Source organism: Chiloscyllium plagiosum, chromosome 23 (assembly GCF_004010195.1).
Source record: "Chiloscyllium plagiosum isolate BGI_BamShark_2017 chromosome 23, ASM401019v2, whole genome shotgun sequence".
Lineage (NCBI taxonomy): Eukaryota > Metazoa > Chordata > Chondrichthyes > Orectolobiformes > Hemiscylliidae > Chiloscyllium > Chiloscyllium plagiosum.
Window position 1 is genome coordinate 51,065,230 of NC_057732.1, and position 16,105 is coordinate 51,081,334.

Below are 16,105 nucleotides of genomic sequence, written 5' to 3' on the forward strand. Positions count from 1 at the left end.
CCACCCCCACCCTCCTCTAGCTTATCTCTCCACGCTTCAGGCTCACTGCCTTTATTCCTGATGAAGGGCTTTTGCCCGAAACATCGATTTCGAAGCTCCTTGGATGCTGCCTGAACTGCTGTGCTCTTCCAGCACCAATAATCCAGAATCTTTTGTGTATTGTAAGTTCTATGGTTGAGTTACAACACAGTCTCCGCTAACGACTTAATGATTTACACTGTACAACAATTGGCTATAAAGCATTTGGAGACAAACATGGTCATGAAAGTTGTTGTATATTGTAAAATGTGAATCTGTGTTTCTAAAATTATCCTGAAGTAATTTTGGTGCTTTTTGTGAAAATAAGCAATTACAAATATGGAGGAAAACACAGCGAGTTTTGAGAAGATTTGTAGCTCAGGTTGAGGTTTTGGATGTAGGTTTGCTCGCTGAGCTGAAAGGTTCATTTCCAGACGTTTCGTTACCTTCAGTGGACCTCGTGCAAAACAATGCTGAACATTCCTGCTACTTATATGTTTGGGTTTCTTTGGGTTGGTGATGTCATTTCATGTGGTGACGTTATTTCCTGTGGTGAAGTCAATTCCTGTTCCTTTTCTCAGGGGGTGGTAGATGGGTTCTAACTCGCTGTGTTTGTTGATAGAGTTCCAGTTGGAATGCCATGCTTCTAGGAATTCTCGGGCACGTCTTTGTTTAGCTCGTCCTAGGTTGGATGTGTTGTCCCAGTCGAAGTGGTGTCCTTCCTCATCCATATGTGAGGATACTAGTGAGAGATGGTTATGTCTTTTTGTGGCTAGTTGGTGTTCATGTATCCTGGTGGCTAGTTTTCTGCTTGTTTGTCCAATGTAATGTTTGTTACAGTCCTTGCATGGTATTTTGTAAATGACGTTAGTATTGCTCATTGTCTGTATAGGGTCTTCCAAGTTCATTAGCTGCTGTTTTATTTTGTTGGTGGATTTGTGGCCTACCATGATGCCGAGAGGTCTGAGTAGTCTGGCAGTCATTTCCGAGATGCCTTTGATGTAGGGGAGAGTGGCTAGGGTTTCTGGACGTGTTTGTCTGCCTGTTTGAGTTTGTTGCTGAGATATTGGCGGACTGTGTTCATAGGAAAACACACCCGGGCATTTCACGGGTTACACTATCTGTACATTGTTATTGGTGTCAAATATATCTATACAATGTGAATATTTAACAGCAAATATTTTATATTTCATCACATCATATAGTTGAAATAGGTATTTGATGTGGTTTGACTTGTCCTATAGCAGACCTGTTATGAATATAATATGGAAGTATTTCTGTGATATCTAACATTTCTGAACTTTGTGTTTTCTTTCCGAAGGCTGCTGTCTCCAGTTTGGATGAGATGGCACCAGGAACCACTTTTAAACCAGTTATTGGGGATTCATCAGTGGATCCAAAAACGTAATTTTTAAAATCTCTTTCCAAAATAGTTTCGAAACTCTTTTTTTTCCCCAAAGACATTTCACAGTGAAGGTTTTTTTTAAAACAGCTACACAGGCATTTGTGTCCAAATTGATTCCACTATATAGGGACAGATTACTGCAGATGCTGGAATCTGTAATAAAAACAACAAGTGCTGGATATCATGGCAGGTCAGACAGCATCCATGGAGAGACAGCAAGCTAATATTTCAGGTCTACATGACTGATCATCACAATTGACGTAGAGTCATCTGGACTCAAACAACATCTTTGATGAAATGAAAAGCCAAAAGATATCATGTACATGTTGGAATACAAATATTCGCATCACAGCTGATGGTAATGCTGGGCAAGTCAATATAGTTGGTTACTGTCACGGTTAGTCACTGAATATAAGGGGACGTGGTAGAGTAACGAATAGCATCATGGAGTTAGTAATTCAAAACCCAGGTTAATGCTTGAATCCCACTCGTGGCAGATGATGAAATTTTGAATTCAATAAAGAGCTAACCAAATGGAAATACATAGTCAGGTTCACCAATATCCTTCTTTCAAAGAGAGGAAATCTGCTGTCCTAACTGATGTAGCCTACATGTGACTCCACACCCACAGCACTTGCTCTCTGAGCAATAAATGTTGGCTGAGATGGCAACACATACGTCCCAAGAATTAATTCTTGAAAAAATATACAAACAAAAGACTGCAATTGTTCTTTATAAGTTAATAGCTGGACAGAGTTTGTTACACAAAGAAAATAAAGCTATAAATAGGTTTGTGTGTTTATACAGCAAAACAGAGGGGCATGTATATATAATTATTTGTATATTAAAATACATAAGACAGTTTAGCAATATCTTAACAGCAAAACAAAGTTTCAATCCATTTCTCAACACTAATTTTTATAGAAACCCAATTCCAGAAAAATAATATTCCTATTTCAATTCTTTAGTTTCTTACTTAACTGATTCTCTTCCCAGTTCTCATCCCTGGACTTTTGAGATGGGTTTTTTAAACATCTTTCCAAGACTGTTGGAATGAGCATTTCTCAATTCCAATGGCCTAAAGCTATTTTCTCCAAAGTCTGATAATTTGACATTCTATAAATTCTCAGTCTGGAGATTTTACAAATAGACAAATAGAAAAGTGTTCTCCCTTCTGAACTGAACTCTTGATTCTTCTGAACTAAAGTCAAAAGCTAAACTAGTGGCTTTTGACTTTTTAAATACAGAAATCAGTCACAAACTCAGCAATATAAACGTTTCACCTATTAACAGGACCAGTATTCTGCGAGGCAGTTGACAATCGCATATCTTATGGAAAATTATGTCTCCAGTTCACGAAAAAATCGTCTAACCTTGTTTTTTAAAAAATGGCCAACTACGCAGAAATGAAAATGCACATCTACCTCTATTTGAAAAATCTAAATCCAAAATGATGATAACTTACGACACACATTTCCCTCTCAAAGCATGAACGTGTATCCTTGTCTACATCTACATGTTAAGGCACAGTCTTTGTGTCTGTAACTTGTATCATTTTCAAGAAGTGCATTCATCTGAATTCCTACAAAGTAGTAAGGCATCTTTTTTTTCTGTTTTCAGTCCATTAGGTTTTAAAATCACCTTTTAAAGTCTCATTATCACTGTTTTCCATTAACTTTTTATTCTCATGTCTTCAACATTGTACAAACCCTTACCTCTCTCCAATCTTCCGATACCAAGAGAATTTTAAACTGCCCAATCAGTAATTAATTGATCTTATCTTCTCCCCTGGCCTTGCTCAATATCCTGCATGTGGGCATTGGCCCTTTTTGATTTATTATTTGTTTTGTGTGCTAAACATGCAAATCATATCTCACACTATGAGTAATAAAATTGGCCAGAGAGATTTTTTTAACGTTGTGACACCATAAAGGAAGTATTCCAATGCCAGTCAAATAGGACTATTTATTCAGATTCATATCCTTGGTCCTGAATTCCTGTCAGGGAGTCAGTTAGCTCAGTTGGCTGGACAGCTGATTTGTGAGGTAGTGATTGTACCAACATTGGGAGTGCTAGGTTCAAGTCCCAGCTCCTTCAGAGATGTGTAATAACACCTCTGAATAGGTTGAGAGGACAATATCAATGATTTTTCTTTCCAGATGAATTTGCTTAAAATCACATTTTTCCTTTACATTTCACATTTGCAACAAAGTGGTAATTCAAGTGAATGCATTAATTAGTCAGGTAGGAGAAAGTGAGGACTGCAGATGCTGGAGATCAAAGAGTGTGGTGGTGAAAAAGCACAACCAGTCAGGCAGCATCTTGAGGAGCAGGAGAATCGATGTTTCGGGCATAAGCCCTTCATCCTCCTTCCTGATGAAGAGCTTATGCCTTGAATGTCGACTCTCCTGTTCCTCGGATGCTGCCTGACTGGTTGTGCTTTTCCAGCACCACACCCTTTGGCATTAATTAGTCAGACAAGTTAACATTTGTTGGGGAAAAATACAAATATGGTGTTTTGAGTTTTGTTTCCCTGTGTTTTAAAACCTAAAGGCCAGTTGTTAGCTCTAATGCATTTAGCAGCTTGAGTTGTGCATGCTTGGAAACCATGGCAATGCATTCTTCACCGACTTAAGTGTAAACATTGTGTGTTTAGACAAAAATTCTACTTTGCAAACCTGAATGATTCTTCCCAAAAGATTTGCAAGAACAGAATGTGATAGTCTTGGGGTAATGTCAGCCTTTTTGCACTTTTACAGGTAGATGTCAGAACTTCTTTAATTATTCAAATACATGTTTAAATATCTAAAACAATTCTGAACTGAACAAATGAAGATTGCCAATTCTAGTATTTGAAAGCATTCTGTTTCTTGGTCTCATTGTTTAATATATCAGGTACTTTTATGATGTGGTTATGCCACCTTACGCTGGTCTTTTAAAATCCACTTTTTGTGAATTCTTATTTATTTCAGGGTAACTCGAGTTGTGCTATGTTCTGGAAAACACTATTATACACTGGTTAAACACCGAGAATCTTTAGCAGAGGCGGGACAGAACTCGGCACTCGTCAGAGTAGAAGAACTTTGTCCTTTCCCCTTGGAGGCACTTCAGCAACAAATGGAAAAATACAAAAATGCAAAAGGTCAGGGCTGATTAACAAATATTACATTAACTTTGAACACAGCGCAAACTACATACCCTCTCAAAACATTGTCCACATGTGAGCTGTCAGTTCCTCCCCCTTTCCTAGTTAGTGTAATTTTTTTTAATGCATTTTTTAGAAGTAAAATGTTGACACCTGTTACAGACCACTGGGGAAACATGCTGTTAATCAAGTCTCACCATTCCTGATAAAGATTTTTTTAAGGAACACTGTACCCCAATTTACCCAACTGTCAGATCTAGATTAATGGAAAGCGAACACTAAATTTCTGTAGGAAACAAGAATGATTATAGTCTAATTATTTAAAATAAATAGATATAAACAATTGGTACATAACATTACGAACTAGAATTCTAATCCCCTTATAAATACCGAATAAAAGCCAAAAGAAATGCAGATGCTGTAATCAGAAACAAATACATAAGGTGCTGGAAAAGCTCTGGAGGTCTGGCAGCAGAGGTCTGTGCATTGAAATCAGAGTTAACATTTCAGTTTCGGTGACCCTGTCTCAGCCCTTGTAAACACTCCCTGACACAAATACACACAGATAAATAAATAGATTATTAGCGGAGGAAAAAGAGTCAGGAAAGTCAGTTCAGTGGTCTTTGCCTCCTGATCAATCTTCTGTTAGCCAAGCCCTTTGTGTTCACGTGTCTTTTTCTGGGAGTTTCCACTGGTTTGTAAGACGTGCAGAGTAACTGATTCACTTGGAAAATGTCTGATTTATTAATTTAAAATTCAGTGCACAGCAACTGTTGCTGGAAAGGGAAGCTGGTTTTATTTAAGTTGAAACTGAGTTTTGTTTTATTGTAGAGAATAGGCAATTTTTACTGGGGAGAACAACACAACCTTCTCTGTCTTTCTGTTTCGTTTCGAGTTCCAACTTGCTCAGTTAGCTGAGAATCACCTCCCTGGCTCCTGATCATCTGCACACTATGGGAACCCATAGCTGCAAAACAAACTTTATAATCAATGTCAAATTCCTTGCTGTGAAATTCTGCCGCCCTCCTGGTAAATCTCTGTGTTTAAAAACCATTCTCTTTGCAGTTCAAACTTTTTAAAGACACAAAAGAAATAAACGATGCTGCTCTGACACACCAAGCATTCATTGACTTGACAATTTGTCCAAAGGACATGTCATCCCAGAAATTGGTTGATGAGTTCTTTAGCAATGGATGAGACACCTGTCATCTCAGAACATAACTGCTCACTATTTATTATACTTTACTAACATATGAATAAAATTTTATGGCTATCAGTAATATTTATTGTTTTAAACATCAAAGTTTCTTGAAGAAATTATAATTCCACAGCATTTGTGCAGTTGCCTTTAATGAGCTCTTTGGGGGTGGAGGGGGGGGGGGGGGTGTTCAATATAAAATTGTCAAATTCCTGTAGCATGGCATCAGGCCATCTGGTCTATTGACTGGTCCACACTGACTGAGAAGAGCATCCCACCCAGATCTACTCCACCTTATCCCTGTATTTTCCAAGCTAATCCAACTAGCCTGCACATCCCTGGACATAATGGGCAATTTAACATGGCCAATTCACATAACCTGCACATTTTTGGACAGTGCTGCATGTTTGATTTTTGATAGACAAATCGTTTTTGCAGTCTCCACATCCTGTTTGACTCTGAGCTGAATTTCCAGCTGTATTCTATCCATCACTAAGATAGTCTTCTTTTTATCACCAGCATTGCTCAACTGTCAAGCTTTTGTTATCTCGCAGTTAGGGGTTTCCCTGGCTAGCCTCCCACTTTGAACTCACCACAGACCAGAGTTCTTTCGAATCAGCAGCACACATCCTAACTTGTCCTACCTAAGTCCCTCCCTACTTTATCCTCACTGTTTTCATTGACCTACACTGGTTTCCTTTTGACAAACACAAATGTAAAATTGTCTACATGCTCATAGCTCTCCATGGCTTCATCATTGATAGGATTTCATAGAATCCCTAGAGTATGGAAACAGGCCATTTGGCCCAACAGGTCCACACCGACCCTTGAAAGAACCAGACCCATTTCCCTATCATATTACTCGACATTTATCCCTGGCCAATGCACCTACCTATGCATCCCTGATAGGTCAATTCAGCATGGCCAATTCACCTAACCTGCACATCTGTGAATTGGGGGAGGAAACCGGAGCACCTGGAGGAGACTTACACAGACATGGGGAGAATGTGCAATCTCCGCACAGTCCTCTGAGGCTGGAATTGAACCCAGGTCCTGGCACTGTGAGGCAGCAATGCTAACCACTGAGCCACCCATCCTCTAACTGTGGAACCTCCTCCAGCAACATAATCCCCCAAGAACTTCTGACTCTAGACTTTTGCATGGCCTCAGTTCCCTTTGCCCCACCATTGGCAGCAATGCCTTCAGGACATCAAAACCTGACACTTTGAACACCCTCCCTATATCTCTTGGCCACAATCTCCACCTCTTTGTCCAAGGTTTTCATCACTCCTCCTAATCCCTCCCTTCTACAGCTTTGTGTTACTCTTTGGTTTTGCTTCTGTGAAGCCCCTTGGGAGAATTTTCGACACAAATGGCATATTATAAATAAGCTTTGATGGTGGTTTTTAAAAAATATGAATTTATGGGATAAGGCTGGCTCTGGCCAATTGAGCATTTATTGCCCATCTCTAATTGCCCAAAGGGCAGTGAGAGTCAACGACATTGTTGTGGATCTGGAGTCACATGTAGATCAGATCAAGTGAAGATGGGAGATTTCCCTTCCTAAAGGACATTTGTGAGCCAGATGGGTTTTTCCAACAATCTACAATGGATTCATAGTCGTCATTAGACTCTTAATTCCACTTTTCATTGAATTCATATTCCAACATCTACAGCAGTGGGATTCATTACTGGGTCTCTTGATTCATAGTCTACCGATAATACAACCAGGCCATTGCCCCCCCTCGTGTTGTGAAAATTTGGCTGTACTCTTGTTGTTACAACATGGAGACCAAAGCAGCCTTCCTTCTTCTATATTCACAACACAGTAAAATAAAACCCCCAAAGAGCCACTCCAATGGTTCCTAACCTTTTGAATGACCAATCCCAGACTTTGTGAATCATTTCTAGACATCGGTTTTGCATCTCAAACAATAAACTAAACAATTTATTAAATACAAATTAACATTAGCAGGGAGAAAGTTCAACAGCATGGCAAGCTGGTTAATGAAATATTTATTTTCTGCCTCCATTCACACAAAAGACAGATCATTAAAAGCACAATTTAGGGATAAACATAAGAAAATATCAAAACTAGCCAGATTGCTTAAATGTCCTTTCTGATGGATTGTTCACAAGTATAATTGTGCACTTCTTGGCTGTTTATCCTGAAATGTTGATCACGGTCACTTTCTTAGTTCACCCAAGCAAAGGCAGCAATTCTTACAACTCCGTTTTCTTCTCTTTGAATTTTCGGAAACTAGTATCTCAGATTAGGCAAGGAGCTTTCAAATCTTCATGCTCTCTCAGCAGTAACTCAGAACAGTCTCTCCGGAAACATAGCTCAAAAAAACCTGTAATTCTAGTTCCACGCTGACAGACTGACTGACTCTACCTGAGGTCTCAGTTACCATTCAACAACTGCCATCTCCTTGAACATAGTGCTTGCTCCAGGCTTACAGGAACCAACTCCCCGATACTGACCTCATTGTATTGCCAACTTTTGCTAACTGTTTAATACAACGAAAACAACAAATGCAAGAGATCACAGCAGGTCAGACAGCATCCAGACAGAGAGAGAGCAAGCTGATGTTTCAAGTCTAAGATGACTCTCAAACAAACAAAGTTCACCCGATCTGTTCTTTTTATCCCAAGCAGTCCCAAGGTCCATCAGTTATTTCCAGCTCATAATTCAGAATTGGTAAAAGAATAAAATAATGAAAGGTCAGCAGGGTTTCTAACATTGTCCTTTCTGACAACTCACTCTTTGTGGTTTGTTTTGGTTCTGACTTATTCTCCTGTGAAGCATCAATTTTGTGTGCTACATAAATGCAACCTCTCATCCAGCAATAAAGTTTCAACTTTGATCTCCAGCATCTGCAGACCTCACTTTCTCCTTGTTTTGGTTCTGACTTATTCTCCTGTGAAGCATCAATTTTGTGTGCTACATAAATGCAACCTCTCATCATGCACATTCCCAACTCCTCCTCGAAAACATTCAATGTTTTAGCCTCAACTTTTTTTTCCCCCCACACCAATGACAATATAATAAATCAGCACCCTCTTCCCATGTTGTATAAATTAGTGTCTCTTTTCCAAGTCTGGTTTCTCACATCCCAGTGCTGATGAATGTTTCAGATTTGTGTCTCCTTTTTGCAAAATTTATATTTTGTCTTCTCCTCTTCTAATTAGAGAGATTGAGACCCAGTTTAGCTGAGCCACTGCTGGCATCACTGAGATCATCTTGAGTGTATCAGTTTTAAAAACCTTCCTAATCTAAGTTCCATATTTGGTCAACATATCGATGCTTTGAAAAAACTTGAATCTCAAATCACTTAATGTATAACTTTTAAATACACTGTAACATGTTGGCAAACACAACAGCCAAGCTACCGAGGACAATCTTTCACATGTAATGAATACTAAATTTGGAAATTATTTTCCAGACTTTATATGGAGTCAAGAAGAGCCAGAGAACATGGGCCCATGGTTTTTTGTATCTCCCAGGTTTGACAAACAGTTAGCATGCAAGGTAAGCTATCGTACATCTATGTAATTCTCAAATGTTAATACTTGTTTTAATCAAATGGGATATTTTTATTTGTTTTGGGTTGGAACAGCAGTTTTGAAACTGGGCTCACATGGATGTGGATCCAGTTCCCACTCTTACTTACAAAGAAACAAGAACTTGTACTTTCACAAATTCAGGACATGCGAAATTTCTTTATAATACTGGCTACATACTCCATGATTATGTCAAAATGGGCCTGCTAAGTAGTTTCTTAACCAGGTTTGAATAGTCAGAATTGTTAGGGGTCCTCCAAGCCTATTCATGAAGAATACATCAAGAATGGAATACTTTATGGAAACTATTTATTGCTTGACACAGAGCTTATATCTCTCATTAAAACAAGTGTCTCTAGTGCTGGCTAGCTCTTCTTTACATACACATCTAAAGTGTTTTTTTTAAATCAACCTGTTCAGAGATGGTATAATACATGTCTCTGGCAGGATTGCTCCAGGCCTCCTGGCACAGAGGTAGGGACCCTAACAGCTGTGTCATTGAGATGTCACTGTACAATTTACAATAACCAATAGCATAGTGCAAATCATATTTGACCAGCATTTGAAGCCTAAGCACATCTATTTTGCATGTGGCAAATGGATTATGAAATGATTGCAGATTAAACGTAGCTGTAATTTGCAAGCACATTTCATGTCTTTGTCCTTTCACTGTCCAGATGTGGATACTTTGCTGTTGCTTATCAAACTGATTGATTAACTCTGCCCACCCTGGGCATTGTTGTGCGATTTTCCAGTTCCTGTGGCATTTACTGAATGGAAATGACAGGAGGGAATGCACTTGTTATTGAGCAAGAACATTGCACAGTAAATATTTATTAGTATTACAAAACTCATGCATCCTAATTCATTCAAAACAAAAATTAATTCTTTTTTCATGATTATTTTCCTAGTTAAAGTTGGTGAGCAGACCCTCTCTTCCAGTACCTGCAGTTGGAATTGGGACTTTACATCAAGAACAAAATCAAGACATTCTCACCAGAACCTTCTCCTGAAAAGAAAACCTTGTATTTCTGCTCTATGGTGCTCGATTATGAAAAGGTCTGACAACTTAAAATTGAGAGAATACCTCTGAATTGAATTTTTTTAATGAAATGTTACATTTTTTATTAAGGAAAATAGAATTTGATTTTCTCAAATCATGGAAATTATTACAACTAAATTCAGTCAAAATAAGAATTAAAATCCTGAGCTAGTTAAGAGTTGGGCATACAATGTGAACTGGAGTTTTGTAAGTAAATGTCTATGGTTTGGTGTACATGTTCTTGAGTTCCAAAAGCAAATTAATTCATGGCTTCTCAGCAGATCTTCTTCAAGATTTTGTTAATTAACTCAATTTAAATTCCCCAGCTATTGCAGCAGGAATTTAAGTATCCACATCTTTAGTCTAGGCATCTGGATTACTAGTCCTACAACTCTGCTGTCATCCTTGTATTTGGTTAGAGATAATTGAATAATGACAAGGGAGGTGTATGTCTACAGTTCATTCAGGGCTAAATAAAAGCATGTAAGCATTATTTAGAGCACTTGACTGTGCCTGTAAATCACAATTATTTGCATTATTTTTGGCTGTTAATTTATGCAACAAGTGTGTTTTCTGACATAGAGAATTATGAAACAGTGAGAAAAAAGTAATCCCATTTGATCTACTTTCTTCCCCAATGGATTTTGGTTACATTTTTTAGTTGAACAGTGTGGAAGTGAGGTTAACAGAGTAGAAGTCATTTTTACCAATTAGTTTGCATTTCTCTAAATCTAATTTTAATGTGTAGCCTACTAATGGGCATAATTTTAAGGTGGAGTGGTAGCATTTGGTTGAACTGGTCATTTTTTAGTCGGGGAATGCATGTTATTTAGACTTGGTAATGCAGTTTTTGAGAAGATTTATAGATCAGGTTGAGGTTCAGGTTGTAAGCTTGCTCGCTGAGCTGGAAGGTTTATTTTCAGAAGTTTTGTCACCATGCTAGGTAATATCATCAGTGAGCCTCCAGTGAAGTGCTGTGTTATATCCCGCTTTCTGTTTGTGTGTTATGGTCTCGTAAAGTGTGATATCATTCCGGTTCTTTTTCTCAGGAGGATGGTAAATGGGGTCCAAATTGATGTGTTTATTGATCGAGTTCAGATTTGAATGCCAGGCTTCTAGGAATTCCTGTGTGTCTCTGTTTAGCCTGTCCTAGGATGCATGTGTTGTCCAAGTTGAAGTGGTGTCCTTCTTCGTTTCTAATGATACTAGTGAGAGTGGGTCATGTCTTTTGGTTGCTAGTTGGTGCTCGTGTATCCTGCTGGCTAGTTTTCTGCCTGTCTGTCCAATGTAATGTTTGTTTAAACATATTACCATACATCAAAGACATCGCTGAAATGACTACCAGACAACATGTGGGCAGCACGGTGGCACAGTGGTTAGCACTGCTGCCTCACAGCGCCAGAGACCTGGGTTCAATTCCCGCCTCAGGTGACTGTGTGGAGTTTGCACGTTCTCCCCGTGTCTGCATCGGTTTCCTCCCACAGTCCAAAGATGTGCAGGTCAGATGAATATGCCATGCTAAATTTCCCGTAGTGTTAGGTAAGGGGTAAATGTAGGGGTATGGGTGGGTTGCGCTTCGACGGGTCGGTGTGGACTTGTTGGGCCGAAGGGCCTGTTTCCACACTGTAATGTAATCTAATCTAAAAACTCTGACCCCTTGGCATCATGGTAACCCACAAACCTATCTACACACAAATAGCGGCTGATGAATGTAAAGGACCCGATACAAACAACCAGCAAAACGAATGTCATTTACAAAATACCACGCAAGGACTGTAACAAACATTACATCTGACAGATCAGGCAAAAAACTAGCCACCAGGATAAATGAACATCAGCTAGCCACCAAAAGACATGACCAATTATCCCTAGTACCATTACATACAGACAAAGGACACCACTTTGACTGGGACAACACATCCATCCTAGGACAGGCTAAACAGAGACATGCACGGGAATCCCTAGAGGCCTGACATTCAAACTGAAACTCATCAATAAACACATCGATTTGGACCCCATTTACCAATTCTGAGAAAAAGAACCAGAGATGACATCACCCATATTAAGAGACCATGACACATAAATAGAAAGCACTTCACCGGTGGCTCACTGATGATATCTTGCATGGTGACAAAACGTCTGAAAAAGACCTTCAGCGAGCAAACTTACAACCTATACTTGGTAACATACATTCCTCATTTTTCTCAGTGCAGACAACTTCCTGTTTAAACGGAGTGAATGTAAATGCTCCAGTCACAGCGCAAGACTTCAGGAAGGTGAACAAAAGGGATGACTCTTCTGCTGCAAGAAAATACAAACTACTAATATTCAAATTGATTCGGTCTGAAGAAGTGCTATTGTTGATGTGAACTATTGTCCCTTTGTCTGTTTGCATCACTGCTTAACTTGATCCGCAGCAATATACTGTTGCATTTGTGCGGCATTCCTGATGTAACCGGTCATCTAACAGCTTTGAATAGAACAGGTTAAATTACCAAACTCGGAGGTCAAAACTTAGAGAACAGGCTTTAAGCCAAAATCAAAAAGCTCATATATTTTGGAGGTAAATGCAATAGTACAGAATTTGGATCATTGTGTCTGCAGTGATTTATTTTAAGAGCAATTCCTGTCCGTCCTCCAACAACTTCCTTCCCTGTCCACCTACAATTTTTAATCCTTCAACTACTTAGTGCTGTCAAGATTATTTTCTGTGGTGGACATGGGCAGACTCTGCATTGTGTAGCAAATCAAATCACTTAGAGGTAAGTGTAAACTTTCACAACAAAATGGTAGTTTTTATTGGCAGGGAGAGGAGGAAACGTTTGCTGGGGTTCCACATAGCAGGAATATAATCATTGAAACATCAGAGAAAATATGCATTATAGGTTGCAGTAGGAGTTAAAAAGTCTTACTGATCCTGGAATCATTAAAATTGTTACATCACAGATGGAGGCCATTCAGTCAATCAGGTATGCCAGATCTAAGAACAACTTTGCTCCCCACTACTTTTCCTGTGGCTCTTCAGGTGTTTTGAATAAATGGAATCTTTCTCTGCATGATGTACACTGAAGTTCTGGAAATACTTTATGTTGAATTGAAACATTAAATTTCCTGATATTAATGTTCTTATGTACTTGGCCTTTTTCTTTTGTAATGAAAATTGGACAACGTGACATTGGATACATAAAATGTGACATTGTGAAACAAATTGCTGACTAAGAAAAGGGGGTAGAGTATTTGCTTTGGACATAACATAGCCTGCACATCCCTATGTAACATGTGATAATTTAACATGGCTAATCCAACTCACCTGCACATCTTTGGACTGTGGAAGGAAACCTACAGACACAGGGATAACGTGCAAACTTCACAGTCACTCAAGGCTGGAAATGAATCTATGGTGTTTCCTCCGGCATTTATAGTGGCATTTCCCTGCCGCTTCCGGTTGTTAGTTTCAGCTGTCCGCTGTAGTGGCTGGTATATTGGGCTTCTGCTATCAGCTTCTGCTCAGCCACTTTGCATTGCTGCCTATCCCGAAGTCTGCCTTGGAGGACAGTCACCCGAAGATCAGAGACCGAATGCCTCTCACCGTTAAAATGTTTCCCGACTGTGACGGAATATCCCTGTCTGGCGATTGTTGCACGGTGTCTATTCACCCGTTGTCATAGTGTCCGCTTGGTCTTGCCAATGTATCATGCCTCAGGGCGTCTTTACCTGCAGAGTATGAGATAGACAACGTTGGGTGAGTCACACGAGTAACTGCCGCGTAAACGGTCTGTGGTGTCTCCACGTGTAATGGTGGTATCAATGTCGACACTGACACGTGTTGTATTGGTTACCAATGACAGGGTTGTACGGTGTTGTGGTCTATGTTGTCTTGAAGGCTGGGCAGTTTGCTGCAAACAATGGTCTGTTTAAGGTTTGGTACCTGTTTAAAGGCAAGAAGTGGAGGCATAAGGAAGGTCTTGGCGAGGTGCTCATCCTCAATGTGTTGCAGGCTGCAAAGAACATGGCATAGTATTTCGGCTCCTGAGAAGTACTAGGCAAAGAAAGGTACCCCATCGGTTGAAACCCATGTCTGTCTCCTAAGGAGGTCATTATGGTTTCTTGGCTGTGGCATGTCAGAACTGGCGATTGTCGAGTTGAGCATTGTACTGCGTTCTTATTAAGGCATCCTTGAGCATCTTCACGTCATGTTCCTCCTCATCTGAGCAGATCATGTGTATGCATAGGGCTTGTCCATAGGAGATGGCTGTTTTAACATGTTTAGAGTGGAAGCTGGAGAAGTGCAACATTGTGAGGTTATCAGTGGGTTTGCGGTAGAGTGAGGTACTGATCGTTGATGGAGATGCATATATTCAAGAATGAGACCATAATAAATCCGATGGTGGGATGAAACTCATTGGTATCTCTGTACAGGGGAACCTCGATTATCCAAATACCAATTATCTGAAAATCGGATTATCTGAAGGAGATCAAAGACGTGTTTCCAACAGCGATCGTGTCTTTTGTTTACAGTGATTAAACAGGCATCGTCTCCAAATGACTGAACTCCTGCCCTCTCTCTCTCCCCACATTTTCCCTGGAGTTCTACAGAGGAGTGTACCCTAACCTCTCACCACCGCCCCGCCCGGATAATTTCTCCAACATTGTCCTGTACAGGGTAAAGATGGAACCTGTGGAAAAAGCTGCAGTAGCAAGTTGTGTGTGTGGCTGTGTGTATGTGTGCTATTTGGAGACTTACCCCACAAAGGCAGCTGCAGCAGCAGCAGTCTTATTGTTGGTGTACAGTCTGGCTGCCCGGAGAGGGGACAGGGATGCACAGGGGTCAGGCAGGTGGCGGTGTTGGGAGGTGGGCGTGGTGTTGGGGAGCGGACAGTGTCGGGGGCTCACACGCTTTGTGCTGTGGGTGGAGGTGGTGTTGGGGGGACGGGGTCTCGCACACTGTGTGCTGCTGTTAGTCTCCTGAACGGGAGCAGACTTTTAAAAACTCCGAGCCCCAGAGGAAAGGCATTTAATTGAATAACTGAATAATTGATTATCCGAACGAAATAGTGCCCGCCATCTCACCCGGATAATCGAGGTGCCCCTGTAGTTGTTTCAGTAATTCCTCACCATGGGTCCAGAGGAAGAAAATGTTGTCAATATATCTGGTGTACAGTGTTGATTAGAGGGCCTGTGCAGCAAAGAAGTATCTGATGACAGAGCAGCGGTCTGAAAGTTAGTGATTCCAAATAAACGTGTTGGAACATAACCTGGTGTTGTGAGATTTTTAACTTTGTCCATCCCAGTCTAACACCTCCACATCACAAGTAGATTAGAATATACACCTTTCTGGTCTGACTTATTGAGTAAATGTTCAAGAGCATTCTTCCTCATACAATAAGAGATGTACAGCACGGAAACAGACCCTTCGGTCCAACTTGTACATGTCGACCAGATATCCCAAATAAATCTAGTCCAATTTGCCAGCACTTGGCCCATGTCCCTCCAAACCCTTCCTATTCATATACCCATCCAGATGCCTTTTAAATGTTGAAATTGTACCAGCCTCCACCACTTCCTCTGGCAGCTCATCCCAAGTTACCCCTTAGGTCCCTTTTATATCTTTCCCCTCCCACCCTAAACCTATGCCCTCTAGTTCTGGACAGATGAGACTTAAACAATCAAGGTACTTTTCAATGTATAAATTTCAGTTACATCACACTGTAAACTTTTGCTATAAATTCTGTG

At 40.1% G+C, this 16,105-nt stretch overlaps 1 protein-coding gene across 4 annotated transcripts in view; it reads left to right on the top strand.

The window, feature by feature from the left end:
* Window positions 1-16,105, top strand: part of dhtkd1 (dehydrogenase E1 and transketolase domain containing 1) — a 70,594-nt gene that overhangs the window by 49,447 nt on the left and 5,042 nt on the right. For 2 of the 4 annotated variants that reach the window (XM_043714149.1, XM_043714153.1), the window contains exons 14-18: window positions 1,340-1,422; window positions 4,396-4,565; window positions 9,213-9,298; window positions 10,242-10,389; window positions 12,581-13,493. In XM_043714149.1, coding sequence (XP_043570084.1) covers window positions 1,340-1,422; window positions 4,396-4,565; window positions 9,213-9,298; window positions 10,242-10,343 — 441 coding nt within the window. In that variant the 3' untranslated portion in view covers window positions 10,344-10,389; window positions 12,581-13,493. Of the gene's footprint in view, window positions 1-1,339; window positions 1,423-4,395; window positions 4,566-9,212; window positions 9,299-10,241; window positions 10,390-12,580; window positions 13,494-16,105 lie in introns of those variants that run through there. The other 2 variants (XM_043714151.1, XM_043714152.1) reach the window with 2 other exon arrangements.